The 27,810-nt window shown below is 51.1% G+C and overlaps 1 protein-coding gene and 1 long non-coding RNA gene across 7 annotated transcripts in view; one reads left to right on the top strand and one right to left on the bottom strand.

Annotated features, from left to right (window-relative positions):
• Nucleotides 1–2,121: 2,121 nt before the first annotated feature.
• The window catches only part of SLC37A1 (solute carrier family 37 member 1), an 84,737-nt gene continuing 59,048 nt past the window's right edge, over nt 2,122–27,810 (bottom strand). For 4 of the 6 annotated variants that reach the window (XM_063720909.1, XM_002830731.6, XM_054542578.2 and 1 more), the window contains 10 exons: nt 24,891–25,022; nt 21,787–21,877; nt 20,061–20,123; nt 19,114–19,199; nt 18,031–18,079; nt 16,847–16,920; nt 15,462–15,540; nt 8,616–8,713; nt 3,748–3,812; nt 2,122–3,204 (listed from right to left, as the gene is read on the bottom strand). In XM_063720909.1, the coding sequence (XP_063576979.1) occupies nt 3,189–3,204; nt 3,748–3,812; nt 8,616–8,713; nt 15,462–15,540; nt 16,847–16,920; nt 18,031–18,079; nt 19,114–19,199; nt 20,061–20,123; nt 21,787–21,877; nt 24,891–25,022 (753 nt within the window). In that variant the 3' untranslated portion in view covers nt 2,122–3,188. The remainder of the gene's footprint in view (nt 3,205–3,747; nt 3,813–8,615; nt 8,714–15,461; nt 15,541–16,846; nt 16,921–18,030; nt 18,080–19,113; nt 19,200–20,060; nt 20,124–21,786; nt 21,878–24,890; nt 25,023–27,810) is intronic. The other 2 variants (XM_063720910.1, XM_054542577.2) reach the window with 1 other exon arrangement.
• LOC129052330 (uncharacterized) lies at nt 22,080–23,860 on the top strand. The gene is made up of 3 exons (XR_008517335.2): nt 22,080–22,524; nt 22,650–22,854; nt 23,512–23,860. It is a non-coding gene; the product is annotated as an uncharacterized LOC129052330 (long non-coding RNA).

Below are 27,810 nucleotides of genomic sequence, written 5' to 3'. Positions count from 1 at the left end.
TGCCTTGGCAGCCAGTGCTACAGCCTCTTCTACTGCCCTCCAGGGACCGAGGTGGCCTGGCGCATCGGAGCCCTGTGGGGGACAGCCTGGGTGCCTTGTGGGCACAGTCTGCAAGGGACACAGTGCCCTCACACCTGCTTCTCACCTGGCCCAGCTGTGCTCTGCTGAGTTGAGACTGGAGTGGTCCTGTGGCCATTTAGCAGAGTGGTTTTTATGTCTGTTGAATTGAATAATAAAAAACCAGGGCTCTTTTTTTTCAGTTCGTAGTTTATCAAGCAATTTAGTTTTCTTGGATTTTACAAGCTGGCGATGGGAAAGCTGGCTCTGGTCTGACTGAGACGCACAGTATAGGAGCCACGAGGCACCTCTACTCGTGGCAGCTCTTGGACTCTGAGGTGCGTTCACTGAGGTGAGCTTCCAGGAGTAGTTTTTCCTGCCTACAGACAGGCTGGAGAGCTGGAGTCCCACCTTGAGCTCTTTCGTTGGCCCTGTCACCAGCTTGTGTTTCCATATCCGGCATTTTTTTTGTCAACATGAATAGGAGAGTCTTAGTGATGTGCACTAAGTGCAGACGTGCGTGACAGGCAGAGCCATGCTTCCACAGGATGGCAAGTGTGTGTGTCTCAGAGCTGGCTGTTTGCAGATGGAAAATACCTCAGCTATGCTCAAATGAAGATGTATTTTTATATTGAAATCATGTACTTTTTTCCTTAAAAGTCATGATGAAATCTTCCATCCATGAATCAAGGTGAATTCCTGCTAAATTGCTTTAAAAAAATAGCTGTGTGTATACTCTTCGTTTTAAAAAAAAGGATCGACTCTCCATTTCCAAAGTTTCTCAGGGTTTAGCTCAGAGGGTTCAGAAATGGGAAATTGCTCTTCCTTTGTGAGTTGTGGGAGATTTTCTTCTAGTACTTCAGTTCATTGAGTTGAGGTAATAGTGATCACCACCTCAAAGCTGCCGTGCTGAACACTGGCTGGTGGCTATGGGGTGAGGAGGGTCTGCTCTGGCCCACCAGCCCTGGGCCTCTGACTAGATGAGGCCTCAGAGGGGACAGTTCTGGAGAGGCAGGGGGCAGTGAATGCAAAGAATTTTGTTTATGGAAAAAGCCCTCTGTGCATTCTGTAATGATACTATGCCATCTGCTTCATCCCTCGCTTGTTCACCCCACGGATATGAGTGCGCACACCCGGAGGGAAGAGGTGCCCTGTGGTGAGCACGGGACAGGTGCCCATCCTCAGGGATGGCAGCCGGCAGGGGCTCAGGACAGCCCAGGCCACCGTGACACCAGCGGGAGAGGGCTGGACTGGTGCCTGGAGCCAGGTCAGGGGGAGAGAGGGGAAAGTGGGAGGCTCCCGGGAACGTGCGCCCAGGCCGGGGGAAGCACTGGGTGGAGGACCGGGAAAGGCCAGCGCAAGCTGAGTGCGCTGTGTGTGTGGGAAACACACTCCATCCATTTGGTGTTTAGGGAATTTCTTTTTTAGCAGAAATCTTTTAAATGTATAAATAACTTGCCATTAAAAAGAGAGTGAGCCAATCTGGTGGGGCAGCTGGCATGCAGAAGCCGCCAAAGCCAGGTCTGTTGCTCCTGTGGGCTTCTCCGCAGAGCTCGGGCAGGAGGCCCCTGAGAACCATGGGACACACAGTGCGTTGTTTCTGACCTTTGCCCGGCTGCTGTGAGAGGTCCCCAAGGGAACTTCCACAGCACTCCATCCGGAGGAAGCCCGCACCATGCACATCTGGAGGGTCAGCATTCTGAGGGCGTTTGAAAGCCTAGACCCCACCATGGAGTTGCCAGGGTCAGCACCTTCCCCCACCGCCACGCGGTGTGACATTTCCTCGTCAAGGACAAATCTTAGGATATTCTTTAAACTGCGTGATTTATAAAATATCCAGATGGCTGTTTACTTCAGCTTGGCCTTCTGTTCAAACAAGGGACCGAGAGGTAGGCCCCTTTTCTGCTGGAAATGGTCTTTTCCCAGTATGTGTCCAAACCCGAGAAACCTCAATCTGTCCAAACCTGAGAAAACCCAAAACACACAACACGATTTGGAAGTTCCCTTTTTTAGCGTAATGAAAATGTGAGCAGAAATCATCAACATTCTCTGAGTGTTCTGAGGTTTTTTTTTAACAAAAACATTTTATTTCAAAGGGCAGATAAGTATTTTGCTAGACACAACTGAAAAAAACGGCCAGAGAACAATTGGAGTTTGTCTTAATAAATAACAAAATGCCATTTATGTTTCTTAAACTTCATATGACACAATACACCTCTTAAATAAATAACCCACTCTGTTGCTATGTATTGAAAACAGTCCCAGGTGTGGTGTGTGTTGTGCAGCAAAGCCAGTTGCTGGGCTTGGACCCGCCAATCCCAGTGCCGGTGGGGAGACCGCTTCCCAAGCCTCTGCCGTGCCCCCGTGCCTGAGCTGAACAGCAGCGCCGTGGCCCCGGAGGGCAGCAGGAAGGCCAGGGGCTGGGATGACGGTGACTTTGGGGCGCTCTGTGGCTGGCACGCCTGGGTGCCTCCAACCGGAGGTGCTTCCTGCCTCCTCACCCTTGGCTTCTCAACAATTAGTTTTCAGTTCAGTCCGGAACATCGTGGGTGCTGGAAAAGCCTCTGGGGCGATGTGGTGGGTCTGAGCTCCGTCTTGGTTTCCGACCTGGTTGTTGGCCTTCTTGATGTCGTGTGGCGCTGGCTCTCTGCTTCTCTGTTGGCCGGCACTGTCTGGTGGGCTCTGGTGTCCTGTTTTTCCACATGGCACATACAGGTTCTCTGAAGCCACAGCCGGCGCGGCACTCGCTCACTTTCATGTTCTGTGGCTGAAATGCCTGAGAGGGTCGGGGCTACTTGTGTACCCCCCACCCTCCCAGCCTTGCTGTCACGCGTGCATTTGGGTGGCTGCCTGGGCACACGCCTGCGAGGCCAGGGCCAGCCGGGTCTTCGGTTCTCTGGCTCGGCTCAGGCAGCCGTTCCTGCAGACTTTTCTCACTGCTGTTCAGCTCTACGTCTCCTTTAAAATAGCACCAGGAGTTCTCAGGTTGGCTTCTGTGTCTTTTCCAGGTGCGTGTGCAAAAGGCAAAGGGAGGTCACTCTTTCCATGCAGGGCCCTTTGTCTGAACTGTCCTTGAAAGGCAGTTGTGAAGGGTGGGCCCAGACCCCCTCCACGGGACTGGGGGTGGGGTGTCACTGTTCCTTAAATCTGAAAGAAAGGATGAAAGAAGAGCTGCTCTAATAGCCAGCAGTGGCTCAGCAAGAGATGCTGAACCTCACACACCATGCGCAAATCCCATGGGGAGCCAGCTGCCCTCCCGGTCCAGCGGGGATTCCTCTCCTGCAGGGGTGCTGGATGCTGGATAAACCCTTGCACCTTTCCCATAGCCTCCTGGGGGCCAGGAAGGACTGAGAAGGGAGTGAGGGAGGACCAAGGTGGGAGGGAAAAGAGGAGGGAGGGAGAAGGGGGCGAGCAGGAAGGCAAGGAGAGCTCGGTGGGCTGCAGCTCCAACAGAATGCAAAGACGGCAATTCCCTCACATTTCCACTCAGGGTTTGAGGAGAGATTACCACTAACCTATCCAGAGGTATTTATTAGAAAAGAAAAAGCAAGAGTGAAGGTGGCGTGCAGTGAAAAGATAAGCCACGCGTTTTCTTTCTTTTAGGGAAAGCCAGGTGCAGAAGGCAGATAGGACAGAAGGCGCCTTGGAGCCGGCTTTCATGCACAGAGACAGGGCCCGAGCGGGACTTACGGAACTTGGTCCCCCGTAGCTGACCCTGGGCAGCTCAGCTCCTTGTGTATGAGGCGGATCAGGAACTGCACCAAAACAAAGGTGAGCCCACCTGTTACTGGAGCAGGCACAGGGCGGCCCGCGCCGTGGGCACCGTGAGGACCTGGCCCGCAAGGCCCGGGCGGGTGGCTCTCTCCCCACAGCACCTTCCCTGGGGTTGCCTCCCTGCAAGAGCAGTGGGGCCTGCATGCTCAGCCCGAGGCCTTGGCTCCTGTGGGCAGGGCTGTCTGATGAGGGCCCACGAAGAACCAGGAGTTGCTCTGAAAACAAGGCTTTTGGGAAAGATGCAGCCTGAAACACTTCTGGGGTCAAGTCATGTTTAGAAGAAAATTAATCCAGTCATAAAATGTCCACAGTGGGAAAAAGAAAATAAAGACAAGAGGACCATAATGCTGGTGGCCCAGGGGGTGGCCCTGCGAGCTTCTCAGGAGACTCTAAAGCCAGGTGAGCATCTCCTCTGACGCCAGCCCTGGGGTCTGAAGAGGCTGTCGCAGGACAGCTGCACCCCACTGGGAGCCCCTTGGAGGCCAGGCCTGGCCGGGGCCCAGGGCTTTCCACCAACATCACTGCCTCAGCCTTGGCTCCTCGCCGGACCCAGAGCTTTAACTCCGTGCCCTTCACATGTTGGAGGGCTCAACGCCAGCCTGCAAATCCAGACAAATGATGGTGCTACCTCCAATTTAACTAGTGCATTTTCCAGTGTGGATCCAGTCTCTCCCCAAGTGTGACATCAGCCCACAGGAGGGCTCTCCCTGGACGTGGCCCCTCGTTCTTATAGGGCAGCAGATGCCCTCAGACCCAGGGTGGATCACTGGTCCAGGGGAGGCAGGGAAGGGGTGCTGGAGGGTCTCGAGGGGCTACTTAGAAACCAAACACATGGCCCCACCCCCAAGCCTCAGGCCAGAGCTCTAGAAGGCAGAAACTCTTCTATTTTCTTAGGTGCTTATGGTTCAAGTAGGAGCTTAGGAGTCCCTTGTATGAGGTGAGTTCAAGCTGGAGAGAACAGGGGCCCCTCCTACAGATGAGACGCATCCAGCTGCTCTGCTTGGTGCATGAAAGGTGTTTGCGACAATTAGGTGGTAAAGGTCGTGGGAACATGGCAGGTACTAACAATAGTGCTGGTGGCAATAGCAAGATTTTTGTTAAATAAATCCATCTGTGTGAATCTGAACCTCTAGCTGCAACTACCGGCACAGGCTTGTTGTGTTTGAGCCGGTACCTTACCCACATCTACATCCTGCCAAGTGTGATGTATGAAAAGTGCTAGCCCGAAGAGGCCTATGATTATGAAAAGCCAATCATTAAGAGAGAGAAAAAGATGAAGAATGTAGTAGCAAGTGTTATCTGTGGGTATGGGATGAACTGTAAATGGTGACAGTTCTGAAGAACAGAGATCCAATTTCAAAACATGCCCACGTGTTTGGCTCACGCAAGCAAGAATGACCAACAAGGAGGGGCCCTGCCAACTCCAGGAGCCCAGGCGACACGCACTGGAGACCTGAGGCCCTCGGTCGTGTGCCCAGGCAGTCCTGTGGGCCCCGGAGCTGGCCATCAGTGTGCGTTGTGAGGCAGGAAGCATGGTGCCCTCCGGCCCCCCAGGACACCTGCTCAGATCATGGAGGTTCTCAGCCCCAGGCTTGGGAGGAAACACTTGTCTATTTTGGTGAAAAGATACCAAAAAGCATGTTGATCAGTGAAGAGAAAAAGGTATGTCTAGTTCTTAGGTTTGAAAAGCCCAACTCAAGCTCATGGGCCTGCTGCACATCCTGGTACAGTTCCTTCTCCACTGCAACAAGCCCCCATCTCCCAAGTGCTTCAGCTTTAGGTCTCTTTCTTCCAACGCAGCAAATCCAGCTTCCTCTGGTTATTATTTAGCTGTCGTGTACTTTCTCATTCTTTTACTTTCGTCTTTTCAGAATTCCAGTGTAGTAGGTGTGTTTCTTCTAAATAACCAGTGCCTGTATTTTTAAAAGCAACCTGACAATCTCTGCTCCTAACTGATGAGTTTAGTCCATTTATTGTTACTGTGTTGCTGGTATGCTGGGATCATTTTCATCCATGTTGCTCGGTATTTCCGTATTTACCCTTTTTTTTCTATGCTTCCCCTGACCCTAGGTTCTCTTAGATTAAGTCTTCATTTCCCTGTATTGCCTTGAAGGTTACACATTCTATTGCTATTGGCTTGACAATATAAGAACTGCAGTGTGCTGGAACTCTCATTGTCCCACTTGTACCTTACATTTTCAGTATTTCAGTTCTTTTTTATATTGCCCAAATTAGTCATTATTGCTGTTGTTTTAAACTAAGAGTCAGAAAGCTTTTTCTGTAAAGGTCTAGATAGTAAATATTTCAGGCTTTGCAGCCATATGGTCTCTGTTGCACATTCTTTTGTTGATTTTTTAAAGACATATTTAAAAATATAAACCATTCCCAGCTGGAGGATCATACAAAAATAGGCCACAGTTAGCTGGCCCCTATTTTATATGGTCAATACTCATTTAGATTCATCCTTAGGAATATCCCTTTTTTTTGCTTGCATTTCTCCTTGCATCTCAGACTTTCCTTCTGGATCTATCTTCCTTCTTTAAATACATTGTTTAGCAATTTTTGCTGGGAGCATCTTTGGTTAAAAATGTTTTCACTTCACCCTTACTCTTGCATGCAAGTTTATCTAGGTACAGAATTCTAAGTTGTTTGATTCCTGACTCTAAGAATGTTTGTCTTTCATGTATCTGGAAAATTCTCAGCTATTTTCTCTTAAAATATTGCTTCAAATCCAGTCTATTAGCTTCCTCTGGAATTACTTTCAGATAATATTAGGCCATCTCATTTGGTCCTCCATTTTATATTTAATTTCTCTTTAATATTTTCCATCTCTCTTTTTGTGCTGAATTCTGGATAATTTCTTCATATCTATATTTCACTTCAGTAATCTTCTCTTCAGCTGTATCTAATTTGCTTTTCTAACCCATCCATTGAGTCTTTTTCCAGGCTAAAGATCACATTTTTCATTTCTATAACTCCTGTTTGGTTGTTTTTGAAGCCTGCTCTGTCTTTTCGATAGTGTCTTGTTCTTTTTTCATGAGGTCAGTTCCTTTTTTTTATGTCATTAGTAACATTGCATATATTTATTTTTAGTTTATATAACTCTTTTATCTGCAGTTTTGGGGGAGTCCAATTCCACCATTTTTTATGTCTGTTACTGTCATTCAAAGTGGATTGCTTCCTTATGTTTCATTATTTTGGATTGTGAGCTCATCTTTAGTAGGGTGTTAGCTACAGAAATCCTATGCTGCAGAGTTGAGATTTGTCCCTATTTGCATCTGCATTATCACTGCCTAAGGACCAACTTTGCTCATTTAAAATATATTTATATAAGCTCAAAGATTAAAGCTGACTGTGGGGAGGTCTATGGCTAAAAATTTTCAAGGGAGATTTTTCCCCCCTAATCTGGCTAAGATGGGCAAATTCCCATTGTCTTCCTGTGCCAGTGTGCAGATATCATCTAGTACACTCTTTCACTGCAAGCATGGCTCTTCGAGGGTCCTGGCTCTATGATGAAGTCTCCAGTTCCAAATCCTCATCTTCTGCCAGCCTAATGCCTTGTCTATTACCCAGTGTGGGCACAACCACCCCAACCCGTTGATTCCTGAGCTTGTGTATTTATATTGCCTTTACAATTCTGGCTCCTGGGGAATTCCTTTACTTTCTTATGAGTTTGGCTAAGCATCAAAACAATTTTCAATATATATTACCAGATATTTCTGAAGAAGATATTTCAGATTCTCTGAACAGTTGTAATGACAGGAATTTGACTGCTACTTAGTGGAAATCCATCTGGAGGCTTCATTAGAACATTCAGGCATTAAAAAAACCCACAGATGATCCAAAGAACAGCCATTTAAACCTAGTAAATTCATAGGTTGAGAGTTGGTATTTGATTTTGTATGTGGTGGGGAAGCTGAGTTTTAGAATTTCCTGGAATTAAAATATAAGACTTTCATTTAATTGAGTGAGTTGATATTTCTAAAATTCTCAACTCGTTTTTATTGGGATCAGCCTAAGGTTTTGTCTGGTGAAGTGAGAGGAGAGGCATGGCTGTGGGTCTGGGGACTTTGTGGCCAGGTGACTTGTAAAGATGTGTATGCGCTCCTCACAAGTGCACATCTGTGTGACTGTGACATCATCACTGGTCTTCCCTACCCAGGCGAAAACCTCAAACTTTCTCAACACAGGAGAGCACAGAAGCAGGAGCCCAGAGAAAAGGGGGCAGAAGCCAGAAGGCGACTCAGCATCTGCACTGGCAACCTCTTTGCTTCTTTATTCTCTCCCATCCCTTCAGGTGAAAGAAGTTGGGGCCGCTCCCGCCATCTGACAGCATGGCTGCAGAAGGGACACCAGGACGCTGATGACCACTGGGAGGCCGGGCTCTGTGTATCATCTGCTTTAATTCCCACAACAATCTTGTCACTGGGTGCCATTATCATGCCCATTTTAAAGCTGTGGAAGCTGTGGAGCAGAGGTTACGAAACCTGCCCAAATCACACACGTGACAGGTGACAGGCAGGATCCAGAGCCACGGAGCTCCATGCTCCTGGCCTTTGTGCTATCCCGCCCAAGGCTGTAGAGCAAGACTGTCCTGCTTCTGTTTCTGACTTTTTCTAATCAGAGAGAGAAGGAGCTTTAGACCATGCATATTTAGAAAAGATGGGAAGACCCAAACCTCCCTGATAACTCAGGAATGCATGGGAGAAAGTTCCACCAGCGTTTGGCCACAACCACAGAGATCTGCATTCAAGGTGGATTGGACTAAAAATAGGCCGACTTACCAGTAAGGCACAGGCATCTGCAAACATCAGCATGTAAAACACATTGCTCCAGCCGGACGGGGAGAGGAGCCCAGCCAGCAGGGGGCCCAGGGCTGCTCCTGAAATCAGGCAAATGGACACACATGGTGCTGTTTAGAGAAAATCCCAGCACATAACTAGCAGCCACACAGAATGGGGCTCAACACCTCACTCACAATGAAAGGAACACATATGGAACTACACTACCTCATCCTGGCCTATCAGATTGGGAGCGGGTAAAAGGCCTAGTATAGGCTGAGCCTTCCAAATCTGAAAACCTGAAATCCAAAATGCTCCAGAATTCATAACTTTTTGAGTGCCGACACTCAAAGGAAATGCTCACTGGGGCATTTCAGAATTGGGATTTGAGATGCTCAACCAGTATAATGCAAATATTCCACAATCTGAAAAAATAAAAAGACATAACCATTTCTGGTACCAAGCACTTCAGATAAGCACCTGTACGCCTCAGTACTGGGAAGGCAAAGCTGGCACAGCCTTTTCCCAGAACCATCCTAAATGTGTGTTGACATTGCAATGTTCGTTCTTTTCATCCAACACTCCCATTATTTTCTTGAGTACATGTAAGGAAATCTGAATTCAATGCACAATCTTAGATATTCTTATGCTATGAAAATCTAACTGGGTAAAATTTGAATAAGATCTGTAGATACTAATATTCTTTCAATGCTCACTTTCTGATTCTGATCATTGCACTGTGGTCTGTCATGGAATTCCTTGTTTTTAGGAAGTACGTGCTGAATAGTTACGAGTAAAGGGGCAGCATGTGTGCATCTCTTAAGTGGTTCAGAAAAATTATGCGTGTGTGTGCATATATGTGTGTTCATATATTTGTGTGTGTGCATATATTTGTGTGTGTGCATATATTTGTGTGTGTGCATATATGTGTGTGTGCATATATGTGTGTGTGCATATATGTGTGTGTGCATATATGTGTGTGTGTAAAAACACATGAGGGGTGCATGATGAACCACATGTACTAAAATGTCTGAATTCTTTGTACTATTTCTGCAACTTTCTCGAAGTCTGAAATTATGTCAAAATGTTTTTTTAAATGATGAAAACAAAATAAAGTATCCCCCTAAATGCCCAAGGACTGCTGTTTAAGAATGTGTTTTGTAGCCTCTGGTGCATTTTACCAAGAGGGACTGAAATGAATTCTGATACACGTGTAGGATGGCCTGTTTTGGTAGATGCACGGGAAAAAGCATGAAGAATTTCCACCAAGCTATGAACTGACATTCAACTCTGAGAGGTAAGATAACCAGGGTCTTCCATGCCCTAGGCACTCATTTTTTTCAAGTGTTCACAAAGTGCACTTACTATTTTATAATCCCAGGAGCAATTGTATGTTTTTTTTTTTTAATTCTCAGAACTTCCAGGTAAACATGGTCGGCTACTCATGTGTTATCTCCACATCCCCCAAGCAACATGAACAGCACCATCACTGACTTTTAAAGATGATAAATCCTCCCACCGAAGGGCACATAGTTTTGGAAGATGGACACAGAAGGGCTGACAGCTAACACAGCCTCCAGTGTTCCCTGCTCCACTGAGCATCCTCAGAGGGAGACAGCACAGGGACACCTGGAGCAGAGCGAGGCCCAGCGGAGCACAAGAGACAGGGGAGGGGAAGGCAAGGAAGGAGGAAGGCAGGGGGAAGGGAAGGGGGTCAGCAAGAGAAAAAGGGTGCATAGGTTGAGTCTTTTACGACAAACTGTTAGCTACATTCCCTCTGCCGCACCTCGGATCCCAGGTCTCTTTTCTCATCCTCACTGATAAAAACACTCCTCCTGACGCCCCCGTGCAGGAGAGTGCAGCTTAACTCGTGGGGACACTAAGCCCAGTGCAGGACAGGGATGCTCACCTAACAAGCAACAGGGGATCTGGGGAAAGACACCAGCTTCCACCAAGCAGCCACCCATGGTTCCATGCCATGGCAAGGATGTCGGCAGCTGGACCCAGGCTCCCCTGGGCACTGAAGGAGTCTCCTCCTCCAGGTTCCGCAGAGTCCCACTGCCTGGAGACCAGCAGCCAGCACACTGTCCCCACAGAAAGACTTCAAACCACTATGCAGGGCCCCTTCTTCCATGGGAAGTGATGAAGGGGCAACCAAGGTCTGCCCTGTGTCTGGGGAATGCCCCAACGCGAAAGCAAGCAAGCTGGCAGGAGGGAGCCTGGAGGAGAAGAACATTCTCAGGAGCTCACAGCACCCCCAGAAAGCCAACAAAAGACTAAGTTGAACCTCCCCCAGAGAGCCAACAGAAGACTAAGTTGAACCTCAGGACACTCCCATTTTTTTTTTTTTTTTTTTTGTGGCTGAAAACCTGTTATCAATTTCACATGATTCAGTCTAACATGAAATAAAACAGGATGCACTGAAAGGGCAGAGAAACATCAGTAAACATTGAAAATATGGCAGGAAAAGTAAAATGGTCGATACAAAGGTGGAAAATACAGTCAAGAGTCTCCCTGAGAAAGTGTAAGAAAGAACAGGGAGACAGGCAGGAAGGGAAAGAAAGAAAGGAAAGTTGAAGGATTAATCCAGAAAAGCCTACATCTGACTAACACATTTTTCAGAAAGAAAAAACAAATCAGAAAATGGTAGGAAAACTTATCAAGCGAATAGGGGCCCAATTCCCCTAAAGTGAAGGGCAGGTGTTTCCAGACTGAAGGCGCCACCAGGTGCCCAGGATGGTGGATGAAGAAAGGCTCCAGGGGTAAGGAAGGGACTCTGGAGATTTCTAAGAGAAAAAAGAGAAGGTCAGAAAGCAAGGGCTGGGGTCAGAATGACTGTGAACGTGTCAGTGACAGCAATGGGGGCTTGAAGACGGGGGTTCTGAAGAGGTGTTTCCACGTCCACACTGCCTCAGGCGAGAGCAGAATCCAGCCATCATGCACTTGTAAGCTTGCAGAACCCACCTCCGCTAACTCAGGAAGCTGCTAGGAGACAGTTCCCACCACAGGACTGGTAAACAGGGGTCTAGACTGCTAGGGCTGTGTCGCAGGCAAGAGAGCAGGGGGACTCCCAGCACCGTGGTGACAGGTGCTCTGGGGCCAAGCCGCGCAGTGGGCGGAGTGAGGCTGATGGCGTGAAAGGGGTGGGACAGGGCAGGATGGCCACCATGGTGCAGGGAAGGAAGAACTTTGTCAGAAATGTAAAAAAGAGGAAAAGATGAGATGTTTACTTACCCGGGAAAAAACAAGATGTATCTATCGAGGGTGCATAATTAAAGTTTCTTTCTTGGCTGGAAAGTGAAGGGCAGAAGCATGGCCAGTATAACTGAGGAGGAGGAGGGGTGGGCAGTGTCGGGGTGGAAGGGAGCCAGGTCCCCTCTTCCATAAGAGGAGCACAGCTGATGATGTTAAGATGATGAACCAAGAAACATGAAAATACGTAGGTAAGCAGAGACAGGCAGCTGAAATTGGCTGCCTCTAGAAAGAGAGGGCTGGGGAGGGGGACGGAACGCCGCGGTACAACATAATAAGCTTGTAGCACTGTCTGGCTTCTAAGGTACATTATGTTTTACTTTAATAAATAAAAATTAACTTGAAAAAAAATGCAGCGCTCTATTTAATTGCTCTGCATGAAACGTACAGAAACGGCAACCTCTGCGATTCTAAGCACTGCGAACGCCCCAGGCGCACACCCTGTCAACCAACCGTGTGGCACTTGGGAGAAGGCAGGGGTGATTTACGATTAGTCATGCTTCGCCTCCACCCGAGTCACTGCCAAGGAGTGGACAGTGACACTAAATACGCATGCGGGCAAGTCCCTCGGGAAGGGCCGTGGCTGACACGGTGGCCTTCCCACTGGGGCCTGTGCTTTGTCTCGCTGGGCAGCACCCATGGAAGGAATAATGACCGAGGCGTGGTGGTGGGGGTGGGCGGGCCTGAGCGCCGTTTCCATGGTGACCATTTACTGAGCAGGCAGCAGGCACCGATGGGCAGTGGAGCCTGGAGGAGTTGGGTCCTGGTCCTGCCTCTGCTGTAACGCAGTGGCCATCGAGGTGGACGCGGCAGCTCCGGACAGTCAGGACTTGGTGCAGGTTAAAAGAAGGCCAGAGGGGGTCCGGTGTGCGTGCCACCTTCCTTGTGAGGGGCCGAAGGCATTCGGAACTGCGCCTCCCTCCACCCGCTCAGGGACAGTCGTGGGCAGGCGCCTCTGTTCACAGATGCGGGGTCTCCACCCTTAGCCACAGACTTCTGTTTCCCTCTCATTTTGCGAATATGAAGAAAAATGTGTTTTTTCACCCAGTTCATGATTTCCCTCTCTTTTTTTACGCTGATCCTCTGCTTTTAAAACAGCAATCGGGGTTGCCAGTAGAGCGCCAAGTTAGCTTTAAGAACAAGGTTTCACAGTGATGTCAGACCGAATCGCAGACCACAGGCCACTGGGGCACAAGGCCAAGAGAAGGCCACGCAGTCACAACGTCAATCAGAACTGAGCTCAGCCCCGCAGTCACCCGACTTCCTACTGAGATGCCCAAGACAGAAGATCAGAGGGGTGACCACCGCCGCCACCCAATACACTCAGAGCCCCTCTGGATCCAGTGAAAGGAAGGAACCAACATGAAGGACAGAGATGAGGCTGGTCTGGTCTCACTTTGGTGAACAGCAAAAGCCAAAGCGTGGCTTTCTGAGCAACAGCCACCCTGCCCGCCACTTCTCAGAACCAGGCCGTGTGTCACATGACAATGGCCACTCTGCTCCCCACTTCTCAGAACCAGGCCGTGTGTCACATGACATGGCAGCGGCCACCCTGCCTGCCACTTCTCAGAACCAGGCCGTGTGTCACATGACATGGCAGTGGCCACCCTGCCTGCCACTTCTCAGAACCAGGCCGTGTGTCACATGACATGGCAGCGGCCACCCTGCCTGCCACTTCTCAGAACCAGGCCGTGTGTCACATGGCAACAGCCACCCTGCCTGCCACTTCTCAGAACCAGGCCGTGTGTCACATGACATGGCAGCGGCCACCCAGCCTGCCGCTTCTCAGAACCAGGCCGTGTGTCACATGACATGGCAGCGGCCACCCTGCCTGCCGCTTCTCAGAACCAGGCTGTGTGTCACATGGCAACGGCCACCCTGCCCGCCACTTCTCAGAACCAGGCCGTGTGTCACATGACATGGCAGCGGCCACCCTGCCTGCCACTTCTCAGAACCAGGCCGTGTGTCACATGGCAACAGCCACCCTGCCTGCCACTTCTCAGAACCAGGCCGTGTGTCACATGACATGGCAGCGGCCACCCTGCCTGCCGCTTCTCAGAACCAGGCCGTGTGTCACATGGTAACGGTCACCCTGCCTGCCGCTTCTCAGAACCAGGCTGTGTGTCACACAAAGCCAGCCCTGGCCCTGGAAACGCAGCAGCAGCCCTGCCCGCCGCTTCCCAGAACAAGGAAACGCAGAACAAGGAAACTCAGCAGCAGCAGCGCGGAGCTGGGGTTCCCGCCACCCAGGGCTGGGCTGGGGCGCCTGGGGCCTGTCTGGCCTGGCCCCTCACTGTGTACTCAGCTGCCTGGGCCCCGGCTGAGATTCTAACTGTCTGGGAGCAGCTCATTCAGTTCACTGGGATACAGCAAAGAACCAGGCAAATCCCGTCTTCCTGGAGCTTCCATTCCAGTGGCGGGAGACAGAGGAGACAAAGCAGAGGAGTGTACCGAATCCCACTGCGGTTGGGGAGAGCGCTCCAGAGAAGAACAGACCTGGGAGAGGGGCCTGGAGGCCGGGTCAGAAGAGTTCACGCATTCTCAGCAGGGTGGTCCCAGGAAGTCTCGCTGAGAGGATGATATCTGGGCAAAGACTCAAGGCACAAGGGAGTGCGGCACGAGGTCACCTGTGGGGACCTTCCCAGGCACGGGGCGTGGCCAGAGCAAAGAGCCCGCACAGGAGCCAGCCTGGCCTTCGGAGGAGCAGCAGGGAGGCCATGTGGCAGGAGGACTTTGCATTCTGCATCACTGAGACAGCAGTGGGCACCCAGAAACGTGCTGTGATGTTTCCAGCCCGCTGGCACCACGGCCAGGGGCAGCCAAGAGCAACAGGTTCTGGCTGACCTGGGTTTATCGAGCCACCTTCATCTAGCAAACACTCGGCTTTACTGGAGACCCCCACGCAGCAAGTGACACACCAGGTTGGCACCCCAGGTCCTCCTTATTAGCTGTGAGAGCCACACCAGGCAGCCCCCCATAACGTCCCCCATGTAGGAAGGACCCTCCTGATCTTCGCCTGGCAGGTGCAGCCACTGTGCGTGTTCCCCATACAAGGGCTCAGGGAAGGCCACGGCTGTGCCGTCAGGCTGCACATGGGCGAGGAGACTGGCGCTCTGCCAGCTCCCACCTGCCTGCTCCCTAAGGGGATGGCTTGCTTATTCTGCCACCTTTTTAAATTCCAGAATATGCCACTGAATTCTCGTCAAGAGCTTCGATGATGCTGGTAACACTCAGAACCCTGTATGCTTTTGGACCAATTAGTTTTTCTGTAATTTAAATAAGATTCTGTCTTTCTTGAGATGAAGGCGATAAATAATGAGTGGACCTGAGTTAGCCCACGGGCTGTAGTTTGCCAACCACTGCCTCGGGTGAAAACCTGGACACACACAGCTAGTCACGTGCCTGTCTCTCTGAAACCACCCAGACATGCATGACCATCTCTGTGCGCTGATGTCCCCGCTCATCTGCTCGTATTGTAAGAAGCTGGCCCACCCAATGTTATAGATGCAATTGGAACCCTGGGCACCTGTTCATGAGCATGTGACAATGTGATTTCCCCTAAGACACCAACACTCCCAGAGCTAAAACTCTGCGCACCTACAGAGCCGGTCCCGTCGATGATGGCCGTCACGGTGGAGAGGGCGTGTGCGTTGCCTTTCAGACTTTTATGAGTCCCCTAGAAGAGAGGAAAAACAGATGTGCAGCTTGTCGCCGCAGCATGAGAAGTAGACCTAAGCCTCCGTATGACCATCTACTCAAACTGCTCTGCAGAACAACTCATTGTGAGGGTGTTTCCCATTATTTAAACTCCACCCAAGCTTGCCTTGGAGAGTTAAAACTTCAAGGGTTTTTAAGAGTCAAAAATCATCAGAAATGCTTGGTTCTAGTTACAAGAACTCTTAGGATTCTCTTCAAATAAAAAAACGTTTGTTCAGCACAGTCCTGCTCCTCCCTGAGGCCCCAGAGCAGCCAGCGTGAGAGGCGTGAAGATGCGTGATGCGCGTCCCTGCCCTGAGCTGCGCCGGCCTTCCTTCCCAGACACATCCACGTGTCTGCTGGATTCCACGACAGCCAGGGCCTTCCTGGGACCCCTGTCAGATGTCTCTGCAGGACCTAAAATTCAACCTGATCAATAGCAAATGCCAGGGGAAGAAGGGAGGAGGGGAGAGCTGAGAAACCAAGGCTGGCGCAGGTCCTTGGTGAGCAGCCGCCAGGAGCTCTGGTTTTGAAAATGTTGCATAGATAACGGGAAAATAGCACAAATTGAGGACAATAGGAGGCGAAAAAGATCCGGGGAAACAGTACCTGGAAGCCTAAAACTATAAAAATGAACCAGCGTTCAAAAAAATAAATGCTTGTATATGCATGTAATATGTATATAAAATAAAGAACACACAATATGAAAATCATCCAGAACCTACGTATTTAGTCTAAAAAATAAGTGAAAGTCTCTCCTCTGCCTCTACCCCATGAAGGCTGACCATTGCTAATGGTCTGATGTGGATCCTTCCAGAATTTTCCATGCCCATGCAGACACAAGTCTGCATGCTCACGCATACTCAGGCAGTTTCAGGACACGCCCAACACAAAGGTGACCAAGGCAGGGCATGGTACCTGGATGAGGAGGGCCGAATCCCCCAGCGCCTCTTCGTGGCCCCTCTCTCTCTGCAGAGGCGTCCAGGACAGGAACCCTCCCCTGCCCCCTTGGATTGAAAAGGCACCTGAGTCATGAGGATGGCGCCCAAGAGCCTTTTGTTGTGCTGAACGGTGAGTTTTGCACCAACCTGCCCATGATTCTAGGAGAAGGGTGAGCAGGGGGGCAGGTGCAGGAAGGCTGGAGACAACAGGTGTAGGTGAGCTGCCAAAAACGTGCTTCTGCAAATGTGGTTTTACTAACGGTAATGGAGGCCACTTTTGTCATGAATGGCACAGGCACATGGCAGGGTGCCCACAGGGCTAGTGTCTCTCCTGGTTCTACTCACCAGGTCGGCGGAGACGGCGGTGGTGATGAGTGCATAGGGTCCACTGACCAGGGCTCCGCTGAGCAGCAGCATGGCTGTGGGAGGCAGAGGAGCAGAGAATGGAAATGCGCCCTCCGGAGAGCCCCGCGTGCATAGGAGCAGCCTGAGGTGGGCGCCTGGGGAGCACAGGGAGGGGGTGCAGCAGAAACAGCTTCCTCTAAACTTGTCTAGTGAGGAGCTAAAGTAAATCGTACCCTCCCTAAGACTCAGGCTCATCCACCCTCGAAGAGCAGCAGCTGCCACCACGAGGGAGCGAGCACAGGCCGGACCCTGGGCCTGGGCTGACCCCTGCTTCATCTGCAGCAGAAAGGCCTTCCTCTCCTCACCCACAGCTGCTGCGGTGCTCGCTGAGGGCAGACCCCCACCCTCTCTCTGGACCAGGTCACTTCCTAAACTCTCCTCTAGGCTCACACTCAGGTGAGGAAGCTTCTGGCCTGAAGGGTCACAGGAAATTCCGCTTCCTCTCCTGAGGGCAAGCTGCCTTCTGGATAATGTTTAAGGGGACCACACACATCCCCACTGCTGGCTCATTAGGACAGAAAGCATACTTCTAAGTGCTGGAGGCATAATTTGATAGCGCTGCCTGCAGGGTGTTCAAAATAGTCCTCCAAGGTTATGCAACCGCTCCTGGAGGGGCAGCTGACAAAGCTGGGAGGAGGTGGCTGTGGGGGCCACTTGCCCTGGCTCCTGGTGGGACCCTGTTCAGGTCACACCGCCAGGTTCCTGGCTACTTGACGCGGCCCAAGAGCCAGCCTGGGCTGCTCTCATCACCAGGGGTGCAGGGTGCAGGTGGCAGTTCGCAGGCTGCTGCAGCCCCACCAGCCCTGCCAAGGCCCCAGGAGGGGCTGCCCTCAAGGTCACATCTGGCTTCTCCACTGAGCGCCCAGGGCCACTGCCCCAGACCAGGCTTGCACTCTCCCAGCTCACACTGAAACCCGCAGACTGACAAGCCTCGCACTGGGGAGAGGAGACCCCGGCCTCTCCAGATGGCCTTGCCCAAAGGAGGACACGGGACAATTTTAGCCACACCATGTGCTCCAGTTAAACCAGCTCAATGCACCTGTTGATTTTAATATTTCATCTTGCCAGTTGTGTGAACTTTAAAAACGTGTGTGAAAGAAAAGCAGGAAGGCCTCCAGACTCACCGATGGTGGCCTCAAGCCCCATCTTGCTGATGGTGGAGAAGATGTAGAGCTGTGGACATCAAGACACAAGGTCAAAGCCATGGCTGGCTGCAAGCAGTGCGAGATTGCTGGAAATCTACTTCTCAAAAGCCCGGCGGGTGATTCTCAGGCAGCCATCCCAAGAGTGGAAACCCCTAAAAAAGAGTGACGGCCACGCCCCCTCCCATCTCAGGCACTGAGCCTTGTCCCCACCACGAGGGCTTTGGACCAAGCACCCCAGGCGACCTGGGGAAGTCTGCAGGGTGCTCCCACTCTACACCCCCACCCAAGGGCAGCCTTCCTGAGCTCCTGCCCAGCCAAGGGGCTGCCTTCTTGAGCTCCTGATTTGCGAGTCTGACTGCCAAGTCCTCAGGCTGCCCACCCCCAGTGGCAGCAAGGGGCCCACCCAGGCATTTCTTCACTCAGCATTCTTTCAGGTTCTGTGTTGGGCCATGTCCAGGACCCCAAGATGGCTGAAAGCCAGGCCTTGTTCTGGGGCTAGCGGAGAGGTAGACGTGCACAGAGCTACAGCGTCCACTGACAAGCCTGTTACCTCTAATGTTACGATGATAAAAACAGTAGCGATGTGCATTGTTTCTAACCCACTGCAAGGTGGTGATACTGACATCCCATTTTCCAGATGAGGGAACTGGGGCATAGAGGGGGGTGTCACAGCCCAAGATCAGGAGCTACAAAATGCTTGAAAACTACCATGCACCATGCATCATGACAGCAGGGGTCAACGATGCCTAAGAGGTGGGGGAGGTGTTGCAGATCCCAAAGGATGGGCAGGAGCTTGTCTGGGGCAAGGGGGCACCCCAAAGAGAGGAGCAGCTTGTGCGCAGCCCATGCTAAACCAGCAGCAGCTGTGCATGTGGGGGAGGGAGCCTGGTGGAGGCCTGCAGGTGCCAAGGGAGGGGTCGGGGGACAGGAGGCATGAGAGGGAATGAAGTGGGCTTGTCAGGAAAGGGAAGCACGGGCCAGATGGAAGGATGCTGGCTGGTGGGGAGGACAGTGGGGGACTGTCTGCAGGCTTTGGGGCCCAGGGAAGGCAGCATGGCTGACCGTGGGGGCCGCGAGCAGCAGCATCAGGCCGCAGGTGGAGGCCCTTTTCTCCAGTCGGTCTGAGATCACACCTGCCAGGATCCCACCTGCAATGGAGAGGCGGGCTTCAGGTGCTGACGTCCCGGGGCATGAGCCCATGGGGAGGAAGCAGAACTGCAGGAGCCGGGAGAACGGCCTCCTCCTTTCCCAAGCCCCTCTCTCCATGCATCACAGGTAGGCAGCCTTCTCACAGCCCTGACCTCCCCACAGACCTCCATTGGTTGTGGTCAGATGTGAGAGTCTTGGAGACATCTGCGGGTTCAGGTTTTAGGCCAGCCTGAAAGCCCCTTTACCTATCAAGGTCCTCAAAGCCCCTTTACCTATCAAGGTACTAAGGTGGCCAGTCTGTCACCTGCCCAGGAGGCATGCTGCTGCTTTTTTTTGTTTTAGTTTTGAGATGGGGTCTTCCTCTGTCACTCAGGCTGGAGCGCAATGGCATGATCATGGCTCACTGCAGCCTCAACCTCCCAGGCTCAAGCCATCCTCCTATCCCAGCCTCCCAAGGCTGGAACCACAGGCTCCAGCCACCACGCCCAGCTATGTTTTTTTTTTTTTTTTTCGTAGAGAGGTGGCTTGTTATGTTGCCCAGGTTGCTCTTCATAACAAGAAGACCTCAAGCGATCCTTCCAACTCGGCATCCCACAGTGCTGGGATAACAGGTTTGAGCCCCTGAGCCCAGCTGGCATGCTATTTCTGAGGGAAGCTGTTCAAGTGCAGAGTCAGGGCCCTGGGGAGGGACAGGAGACCATAAGACCACCCCTAGGTGACGGCCTGACCCTTTTGCGCTGGGTCCACTCAGGGGATATGAGACCTTGGGGAATCCTGTTCCCTCTGAGCAGTGAATCAACTCAGAGATCATGCCCCTTGCAAAATTATTGTTGCAGCAGAACAAGTCTTAATGAACTCACCAAAGATTCCGCCCACGTCAAACAGGGTGGAGAGCTCCCCCGCTTTTTTGGCGTCAAGGTGATCTATTAAAATGACAACGGATGTGAAACAATGAGGATCTCTTTCATGCATCACAGCGACACACCCTGGCAGAACAGGACCCATGCACGAGACTCTGGTTCCATAAGCTTGATTTATACCAAGGAGCAATTAGTAGTCAACTCAGATTTAAAAAACAAGTAACACAGAAAGGATGAAAACACTCTTAACCAAAAACCGTGGCTTTCCTCTGCTCAGTCTAATTATCCCACCTTTGGTTCAGAGGCCCCCCCAAGGGCCCCTCCGCCATGAAGTTAGATTAACACAGGACAGAAGTGGGGGTGTGGAAGGCGCCTGGATGCTCGAGCGTCCTGTCACACTTGCTGTCTGACCACATGGCTTTAGAGCTGCAGATGAGGACACAGAGGCCTCCCGGCACCAGCTCAGGGTGCCCTCCACGAGGTTTTGCACAAGTTCTGGGCTTTAAGGTGGACTGAGCCGGCCGGGCGTGGGAGAGGAGACTGCGCGGCATCTGGGGCTGCGGGTCAAACCCAGCCGTTCCGAATCATCAATGGCATGGACAGGAAACTTTGCTTTTTTCAAATAGACTGGAAATGTCAGCAGTTCAAGACTCAAGTCCTGAGAACGTCACCCCTTTTGCAATCACAGGGGAAGAACGGAGAAAGAAGGCCCAGCTGTGTGCAGCTCACTGGCCGAAGTGAGGCGGGGGTCACAAGGCAGGGAAGGAACCTCAGGATCCAAGGGTGCTCCTTGCTGCCTCCCCAATCACTGGCCCTTGGGCAGGCCCTGTCCCTGCTAGGCTGTGGGACAGTCCCCAGACCGCCTCCTCAACTTCCCTCCTGGGGTATTCAGCCTCCAGCCTCGTGCTGCCAGCATTCTCCTCTGGTGGGATCTGCATCCCCAGAATAGGTGGTCTGCGCTCCTCAGCCTCCCCCATTCTCAAAGGCCTCCTCTTTGAGACATCGCTGGATCCTGCCCCTCCCTGACAGCCTAGTGTGTGTCTTCTCCTTCCTCTCGCTCTCTCTGGCTCCCTGGGTGAAGAGCCCTCCATGTGCTCCTGGACCATCCCCGCTTCCTCTCAGCCAGGGTTCCGGTTTCCCCACTCAACGGCCCCTTCCCTTAAGCACTGCTCATCCCCTCTTGTCTGTCCTGTGGTCACACATGACATGGGGGGGGCATGTACTCTTTCACTGGCACATTTTCTGATAATCTATAGCTGCAGCCACTGCGGGGCTTCTGAAACATAAAGCAAACCGTCGGCCCTGCCAAAAATGAGAAGCTATCTCCCAGAAGCCATTTCCAGGTCAGAGTATCACAGATTTCTTCTCTCAGGTCCCCAGAGGCTTTGCTTCTGCTCACCGGCTGCTATGATCCAAAGTTCAGTGTAGCCCACATTTAAACGCAGGCTGCCCCAGAACAGGAAGTACCTCATGAACTGGTAGCCCTAGCTGGGATAGAACGTGTCAACCGTTAAGCCCCATAAAGTTTACCATTATGACAATACAATTTGCATATCTGAATTCTTTTTAGCCTATGTTTCATCATAGTACTTTATTCAAAAGTGTGCCTCTCAAATCACCCTTCGTGACCTTGTGTTACCAAGACTCTAAAAAACCAGCAGATGGAAGAGAGTTCAGACCCCAGTCACTGTGCGGAATTTAATGTGTTCTAGCAGTGGATACTCACCCACATTCGTGATGTACAGGGGCAGCCAGAAGAGGAAAGTATAGCTGACCAGCTTGGCGAACAGCAGACACAGCGAGAACTCTATCACGCCCTGAAAGAGAGAGCAGTCGGGCGTCTCCTCCAAATGTGGAGTCAGCAGGTGTGTGTAAATATGCAACAGAGTTAAATACGACTTCGCTCCCATAAAGACATCCGGTCTCTGGTCTGGCTTTAGCACCTCCAGACACGTACTGGGGAGGGTGCTGCACTGCTGTGTGGTGTAATGAGGACGCGGGAACAGTGGAGCACTCACCCCAGCGGGGCACCAGGGAGGGGCGGGGCCCCTGAGAAGGGTGGGGCCACAGCTGCAGCTCCTCGGCCATTGTCACATGGGGTGCAGGCCCAGCGTGGCCAGATTTTCTGCTTTTCAAGTGAAGACAGGAAGCCCTATTTATCTACGAAATTTCTGAATTTCGAAATGGTGACTACCTTTTAGGATCAAAACCCAGTGTCTTTACAACAGAGTAGAGTCAATGAAAACATGTACGGGTTTGATTTTCATACTACATTGCCTGGAAAACTTAGCTATTAAAGGAGTTCTCGTATAGCCGGGTGCAGTGGACTGAGTATTGAATGGCTCCTTCTTCTTTCCTGGAACTGAAATCACTGTAAATTATCAAGCCACCTGGAAACACACAGATCAAACAATTCCGACCATTCTGTCAGCACACAGGCGTACAGGCTACTGCATCCCGCCTCGTGAGTACCACAAACCAGTCCGTGTCAGGGAAAACAATGAAAAGAGACACGTAGGTACGAGTGAGGAAATCGAGTGGTGGGTTCTGTAAAATGCCTGTTTGTGTTTGTTTTATGTCTACTTTTAGAAAGAGGTGGCACTTGTGAGATAAAAATTCCAGATGCCGTCTGAAAATTCAGAGTGAGAAATCCAGTAACACCGCGGCACTGAATCCCCCAGCTGTCTGTGCACTGAAAATCAATCAAAATGGGGGCCGGGGGAACCCAGCGCTCTACTTCGCCAAGTCATTCTAAAATGAAACGAGTTGATGTCTTCACAGTTGATGAGGATGTGTACGTGTAATTTACCGTATGCCTTTCACGGGCCTGGCATTATGCTTAGTTGTCATTAAATGACCTCATTTCATCCTCAGAACAACGTATGGTATTACCCCAGGGATGGAACCCGTGTGACAGATGAGGACATGGAGGCTCAGAGTGTGCCACACTTGCCTGGAACACTCAGCTTGGCGGTGGCAGGGGGAGGCTTGAGCGGGACTTCTGAAGCCCATACCGTCTACACCTCCACTATATAAAAACCTGTATTTTTATACTAGTGTGCATCCTACTTTTAGTACAAGTATTTGGGGGTAGCTACAGAGGAAGGTACAGCAGAAAAGGTCACTAGTATTAAGGACATAATTAAAAACAAATCTTTTTACTTAAACCAAGCAGCTTCCACAGGCTGGCATGCACAGCCCTTTCCCCATGAGCTGGTGCCCAGCCTGGGCTGGGATGTTCTCCTCTGGATGAACACTGGCTCCAGGGTCCGTCTCTGCAGACCCAGTTTCTCCTGGGCACTGGAATACTTTCTGTTCTGAAGCCGAGGTTCTCCCCAGTCTTTAATTTCTGTGATATGATTTTGAGGTCTGGGTTGCATTGTTTACACTTCCAGCCCTGACCTGCTGAGGGGCCTCGGGCCTGTGCCCCTGACCCTCTGCCTTTCTCTAGGTTGTGTCAACAAGCGAGAGCTGTGTCTGCTCCCTGATGCTGTGGCTGTCAGTGCTGGAGGGCACAGCCTGGATAGCTCCCCCTGGACAGCACTCCCTGGACAGCGCTCCCTGGACAGCCCACCCTGGACAGCCTGCCCAGCCCACACGGCAGGGTCTGGTCTCCCTCCCACGCCCCTGCTCTCAGCTCTCTGCCCCCATCGGAAGAACACAGTGTCTCTACACCCTGTGCACGGCTCCTTAGATTCTCTGCTGAGGGAGCCAATGAATGTAATAAAAACTGAAAGTAGCAAGAAATCTCCCTACAGTGCCCCTCCTGCTCATCTGCTCCAAGTCACCTTGTTCCCGATACTGATCACCCACTGAGGGGCACGGTGGCGCCCTTCTAGTCTGGAGGCAAGGCCAGCAGCACCACCGAGGACCAGCCCGGTCCAGATTCTGAGGGCCCCAAGGCTTCTCCCGCCTGTGCTGCTCATTCTTCCCTTGGTCCCTGCATCCTCCCCTCACTCTTGGCATCCTCTGCTCACACGCACGGGCAATCAGACCATGGGCTGTGGCACTGAAGGCACTTTTTTTTTTTTTTTTTTTTTTGAGACAGAGTCTTGCTCTGTCGCCCAGGCTGGAGTGCAGTGGCACAATCTTGGCTCACTGCAACCTCCGCCTCCTGGGTTCAAGCGATTCTCCCGCCTCAGCCTCCTGAGTAGCTGGGACTACAGGCGCCTGCCACCATGCCTGGCTAATTTTTGTATTTTTAGTAGAGACGGGGTTTTGCCATGTTGGCCAGGCTGGTTTTGAACTCCTGACCTCAGGTGATCTGCCTGCCTCGGCCTCCCGAAGTGCTGGGATTACAAGCATGAGCCACTGCGCCCGGCCTAAAGGCACTTGATAGGGAAAGAGAATCCAGCCGGGCTCGCGAAGGCCACGGCACAGCACTCAGTGACAGCACCACCCACGGGCTCACGCTCAAGGCCTGTGGGAGGGCAAGTGCACCGGGGAGGGGCTGGGCCACGGGGGCCAGGTGGCACAGTAGTCAGGGCCTCAGTTCCCCAACCTGTCATGTGGGGGCAGGCCCAGGGCGCCAGGCTTTCCGTTTTTCCAGTGAAGGCAGGAGCCCCATTTTTCTATGAACCTTCTGAATTTCTAAATGGAGAAAATGAATTTCAAAAAAAATTTAAACATGGTATGAGGCAAACCAAATATCACTGCAGACATATTCAGTCCTGAAGCTACCACTGTGCAGCGTCTAGCTTTGGCTATGGATTCGAATCCCCGGGTTCTATAACCACAGATTTGTTTTTAAGCTTAATCATCAACCAACCAGACTTCCCACAGCCAGCACAGCAGCCCTTTCTGAAACTCCTCCTGGGCAAATTTACTTACTGGAATTTTCAAGGCCCCTGTGAAGCTGATGGCGGCTGTGCCACTCCCACCGTCCCCGGGGAGAATGACGACGTGGTTCGGGTGGATGGAGCCCTTCCCATCTGAGAGCAGCAGGCACTGCATCTCTGGGTCCTGGAGGCAAATCCATTGGGAACAAAAAGGAAAGGTGTTACCAGCCAGGCAGTCTGGGTGAAGTGGGGCCAGGCTTCCTAACGACGAGGGTGCCTGGCAGCTCTCTCTTCCACTGCCTTGGAGACATCCTGGGTGCCATTCCCACCTGGACACTGCGTTACAATGATTAGCATTCATGCATTTTCATGAATGGCTAGGTACACAGATCCTCTGATACAGAAATTCTAGGAATCTATTTGCAAAAAATAATTTGAAAAGTAAAAAGATACTTATAAAATAAAATGGATGTCACATCATCACTGAGAAAAATTAGAAAATTCAAATACATCCATACGAATGATATCTTGTAAAAAAAAAGGTTGGGAGATTTTAATGACAGGAAAATGCTTATGACACATTAAATAACACGTCATTCAAAACTGCATGTCATTATAACCTCCTCAAAGAATGTTTAAATATCTACATATATAACTAGGCAACTATAGGATCTATTTCTAGAAAGAAAGAAGCTGAAATCTAAGCCAACAATGGTTGTCACCGAGTGGTGGAATTATGTGTAATTTTTATCGAAATGCTAATAAGAAATTCTTTACATGATCATGTATGTTTTAGGAGTTCACAATGGCCATATATGACCAGAAACAACATTATTTTAAAATACACCAACATTATTTTAAAATATACCTATTCTGATATTTATGAATTCTGATTGTCTAGACGTTACTAAAGGACAGAGTGTACATTCATTAAAGCAAAGAAGAGTGATTCCCCAGCCTAGAGTGGGATTTCAAGTCAGAGCAAGGATAACATAAAAATAATCTTAGCCTGGGCCACACAGTAAGACCTAAAAAAAAAAAACCGTGGAATGTGGTGGTATGTGCTTGTAGTCCTAGCTGCTCTGGAGGCTGAGGCAGGAGGATCGCCTGAGCCCAGGAGGTGGAGGCTGCAGTGAGCTGTGATTGTGCGGCTGTACTTCAGCCTGGGCAAGACCCTGTTTCAAAGAAGAATGAAAATAAAATAAAAATGTTCTTCATGAGTGAGCTATGAGGTTCAAGGTCTTACAAATAAATGCTTCTAGGTATCTCAGACCTTTCACAAAATCAAACAGGCTTTGTGGTACTTATCTCACTATAACCTGTTATAAGTTGGACTAAAAATGTAGTTTAATTAAAAAAAAAAAGAAAATGGTAATGTATTCCACATTCCCCTGCCCCTTGATATTTAGAATATTTAGAATTCTCTTCCAGTGGAAAACAGAAATTTGGAAACCGGGTGGCAGGTGGCACCGAGTGCAGCCCAGTGTGGGCACCTGGCAGGTGGCCTCGGGGGCAGCCCAGCGTCTACGTTCCCCAGGAAGCCTGGCTTCACAGCTAGGACTCTGGCATGGAGAGTGGGTCTCTGATGAAGATATTCACATGTGGCCACATAGTCAGGTGCTCTGGAATGAAGATGACAAGGCTGAGTGCAGACGCCTAGCATGCTCCCAATGATAATCCCATCACGGCACGTGAAAACAAAGAATGGCTACTTGAGTTTCAGAATTAACTTTTCTCTCATGAATTCTGCTAATCGTCCAGTTTAGGAAACTGAATCAGTAATGCTCTACTGTGGCTAAGCACTAGAATCTCCTTGGGGGGCTTTGAGAAGCCCCGAATTCCCCCCAGCCCCGCGGAAGTAGTCCCTGGAGCAGCCCCAGGTGAGTTCCACTCATAGCAAGCTGAGGGCTACAGGACTTCACAGGCTGTTCCGCAGGAAACAGGCTAAGCAGTGGGTGAAATGCAGCCAGCTGGAGAAAAGTCAAGTGGAATGAGGCCGCTTAGCCAGGAGAAGCGCACCCTCTGACCCACAGAGAAGTAACTGCAGGTTGACATAGAAGACCTACTTGGCCTCAGGTAGGACCCAGATGCCCAAGGGCCAACCACGGCCCTTGCAGGATTTGTAAAGTGCTCCAGGGTCCACTTGCTGGGCTGGTTTAAAGCCACAGACACAGACCCTCTGCTCCTTCTCTAAGCAGCAAGAAGCCCCCTAGACAGACAGAAGGCTCTGTTTCTGCTGAGAACACGCCCTGTGCTCACAGCCACTCATCTTAAACAGGGCTTGCGGCCACCACGCCCCAGCTGTTTGCTCCTGGAGGAGATGGGAGAGAGTGTGGGGCCGTGGCTGGTTTTCCACAACAGACAGGGGGGCTGCTGCTGCCTCCTCCTTACACAGCAAACAAGAAGCCACTGAGTGGACCAAGACTAGGCTGGAGGCCAAGAGGCACCTCTGCCTCTAAACAAGCAGTTTCCAGTCTGTCCCAAGAGCCCCAAATGGGATCTGTGGAGCCCCCAGTGGGTGTGGGGGCTTCTGTGGCCAGTGCGCTCCATGCTTAGGGCTTACACTTTCAAAGAGAAAAGGGCTCCCTCTACTGAAACACACACACACACACAACAAAAATACACACAGATGCATGTGGGGGGACTGTGTAATAACGATCGCTCTATCTAAAAATGCTAAGCTCGCCCGCTACCTGATGCTGTCTGCAGCTTCCCTTTGGGAAAGGCCATCACAGAGAGATTTGTGGAGTCCCCACTTGGCGTGCAAAGTGCACAGTGGAGTCACATTCAACCTCCAAATACCCACTCCGCACTCACGCTGTGTTTGGTGGGCCCAACAGTTCCTGAGCTACAGCCGATCAGAAGGATCCTCAGAGATGCCAAGGAGGAAAAGTGACAAGTGACTACAGGGACGGCAAGTGTGACTGTCCCTAAGACAATCCTCTGAAACGCCCACGGGGACCTGTGGGCTC

Source organism: Pongo abelii, chromosome 22 (genome assembly GCF_028885655.2).
Source record: "Pongo abelii isolate AG06213 chromosome 22, NHGRI_mPonAbe1-v2.0_pri, whole genome shotgun sequence".
Taxonomy (NCBI): Eukaryota; Metazoa; Chordata; class Mammalia; order Primates; family Hominidae; genus Pongo; species Pongo abelii.
The sequence above is the reverse complement of the archived record's forward strand: the minus strand, read 5'-3'. Positions and strand labels throughout refer to the sequence as shown.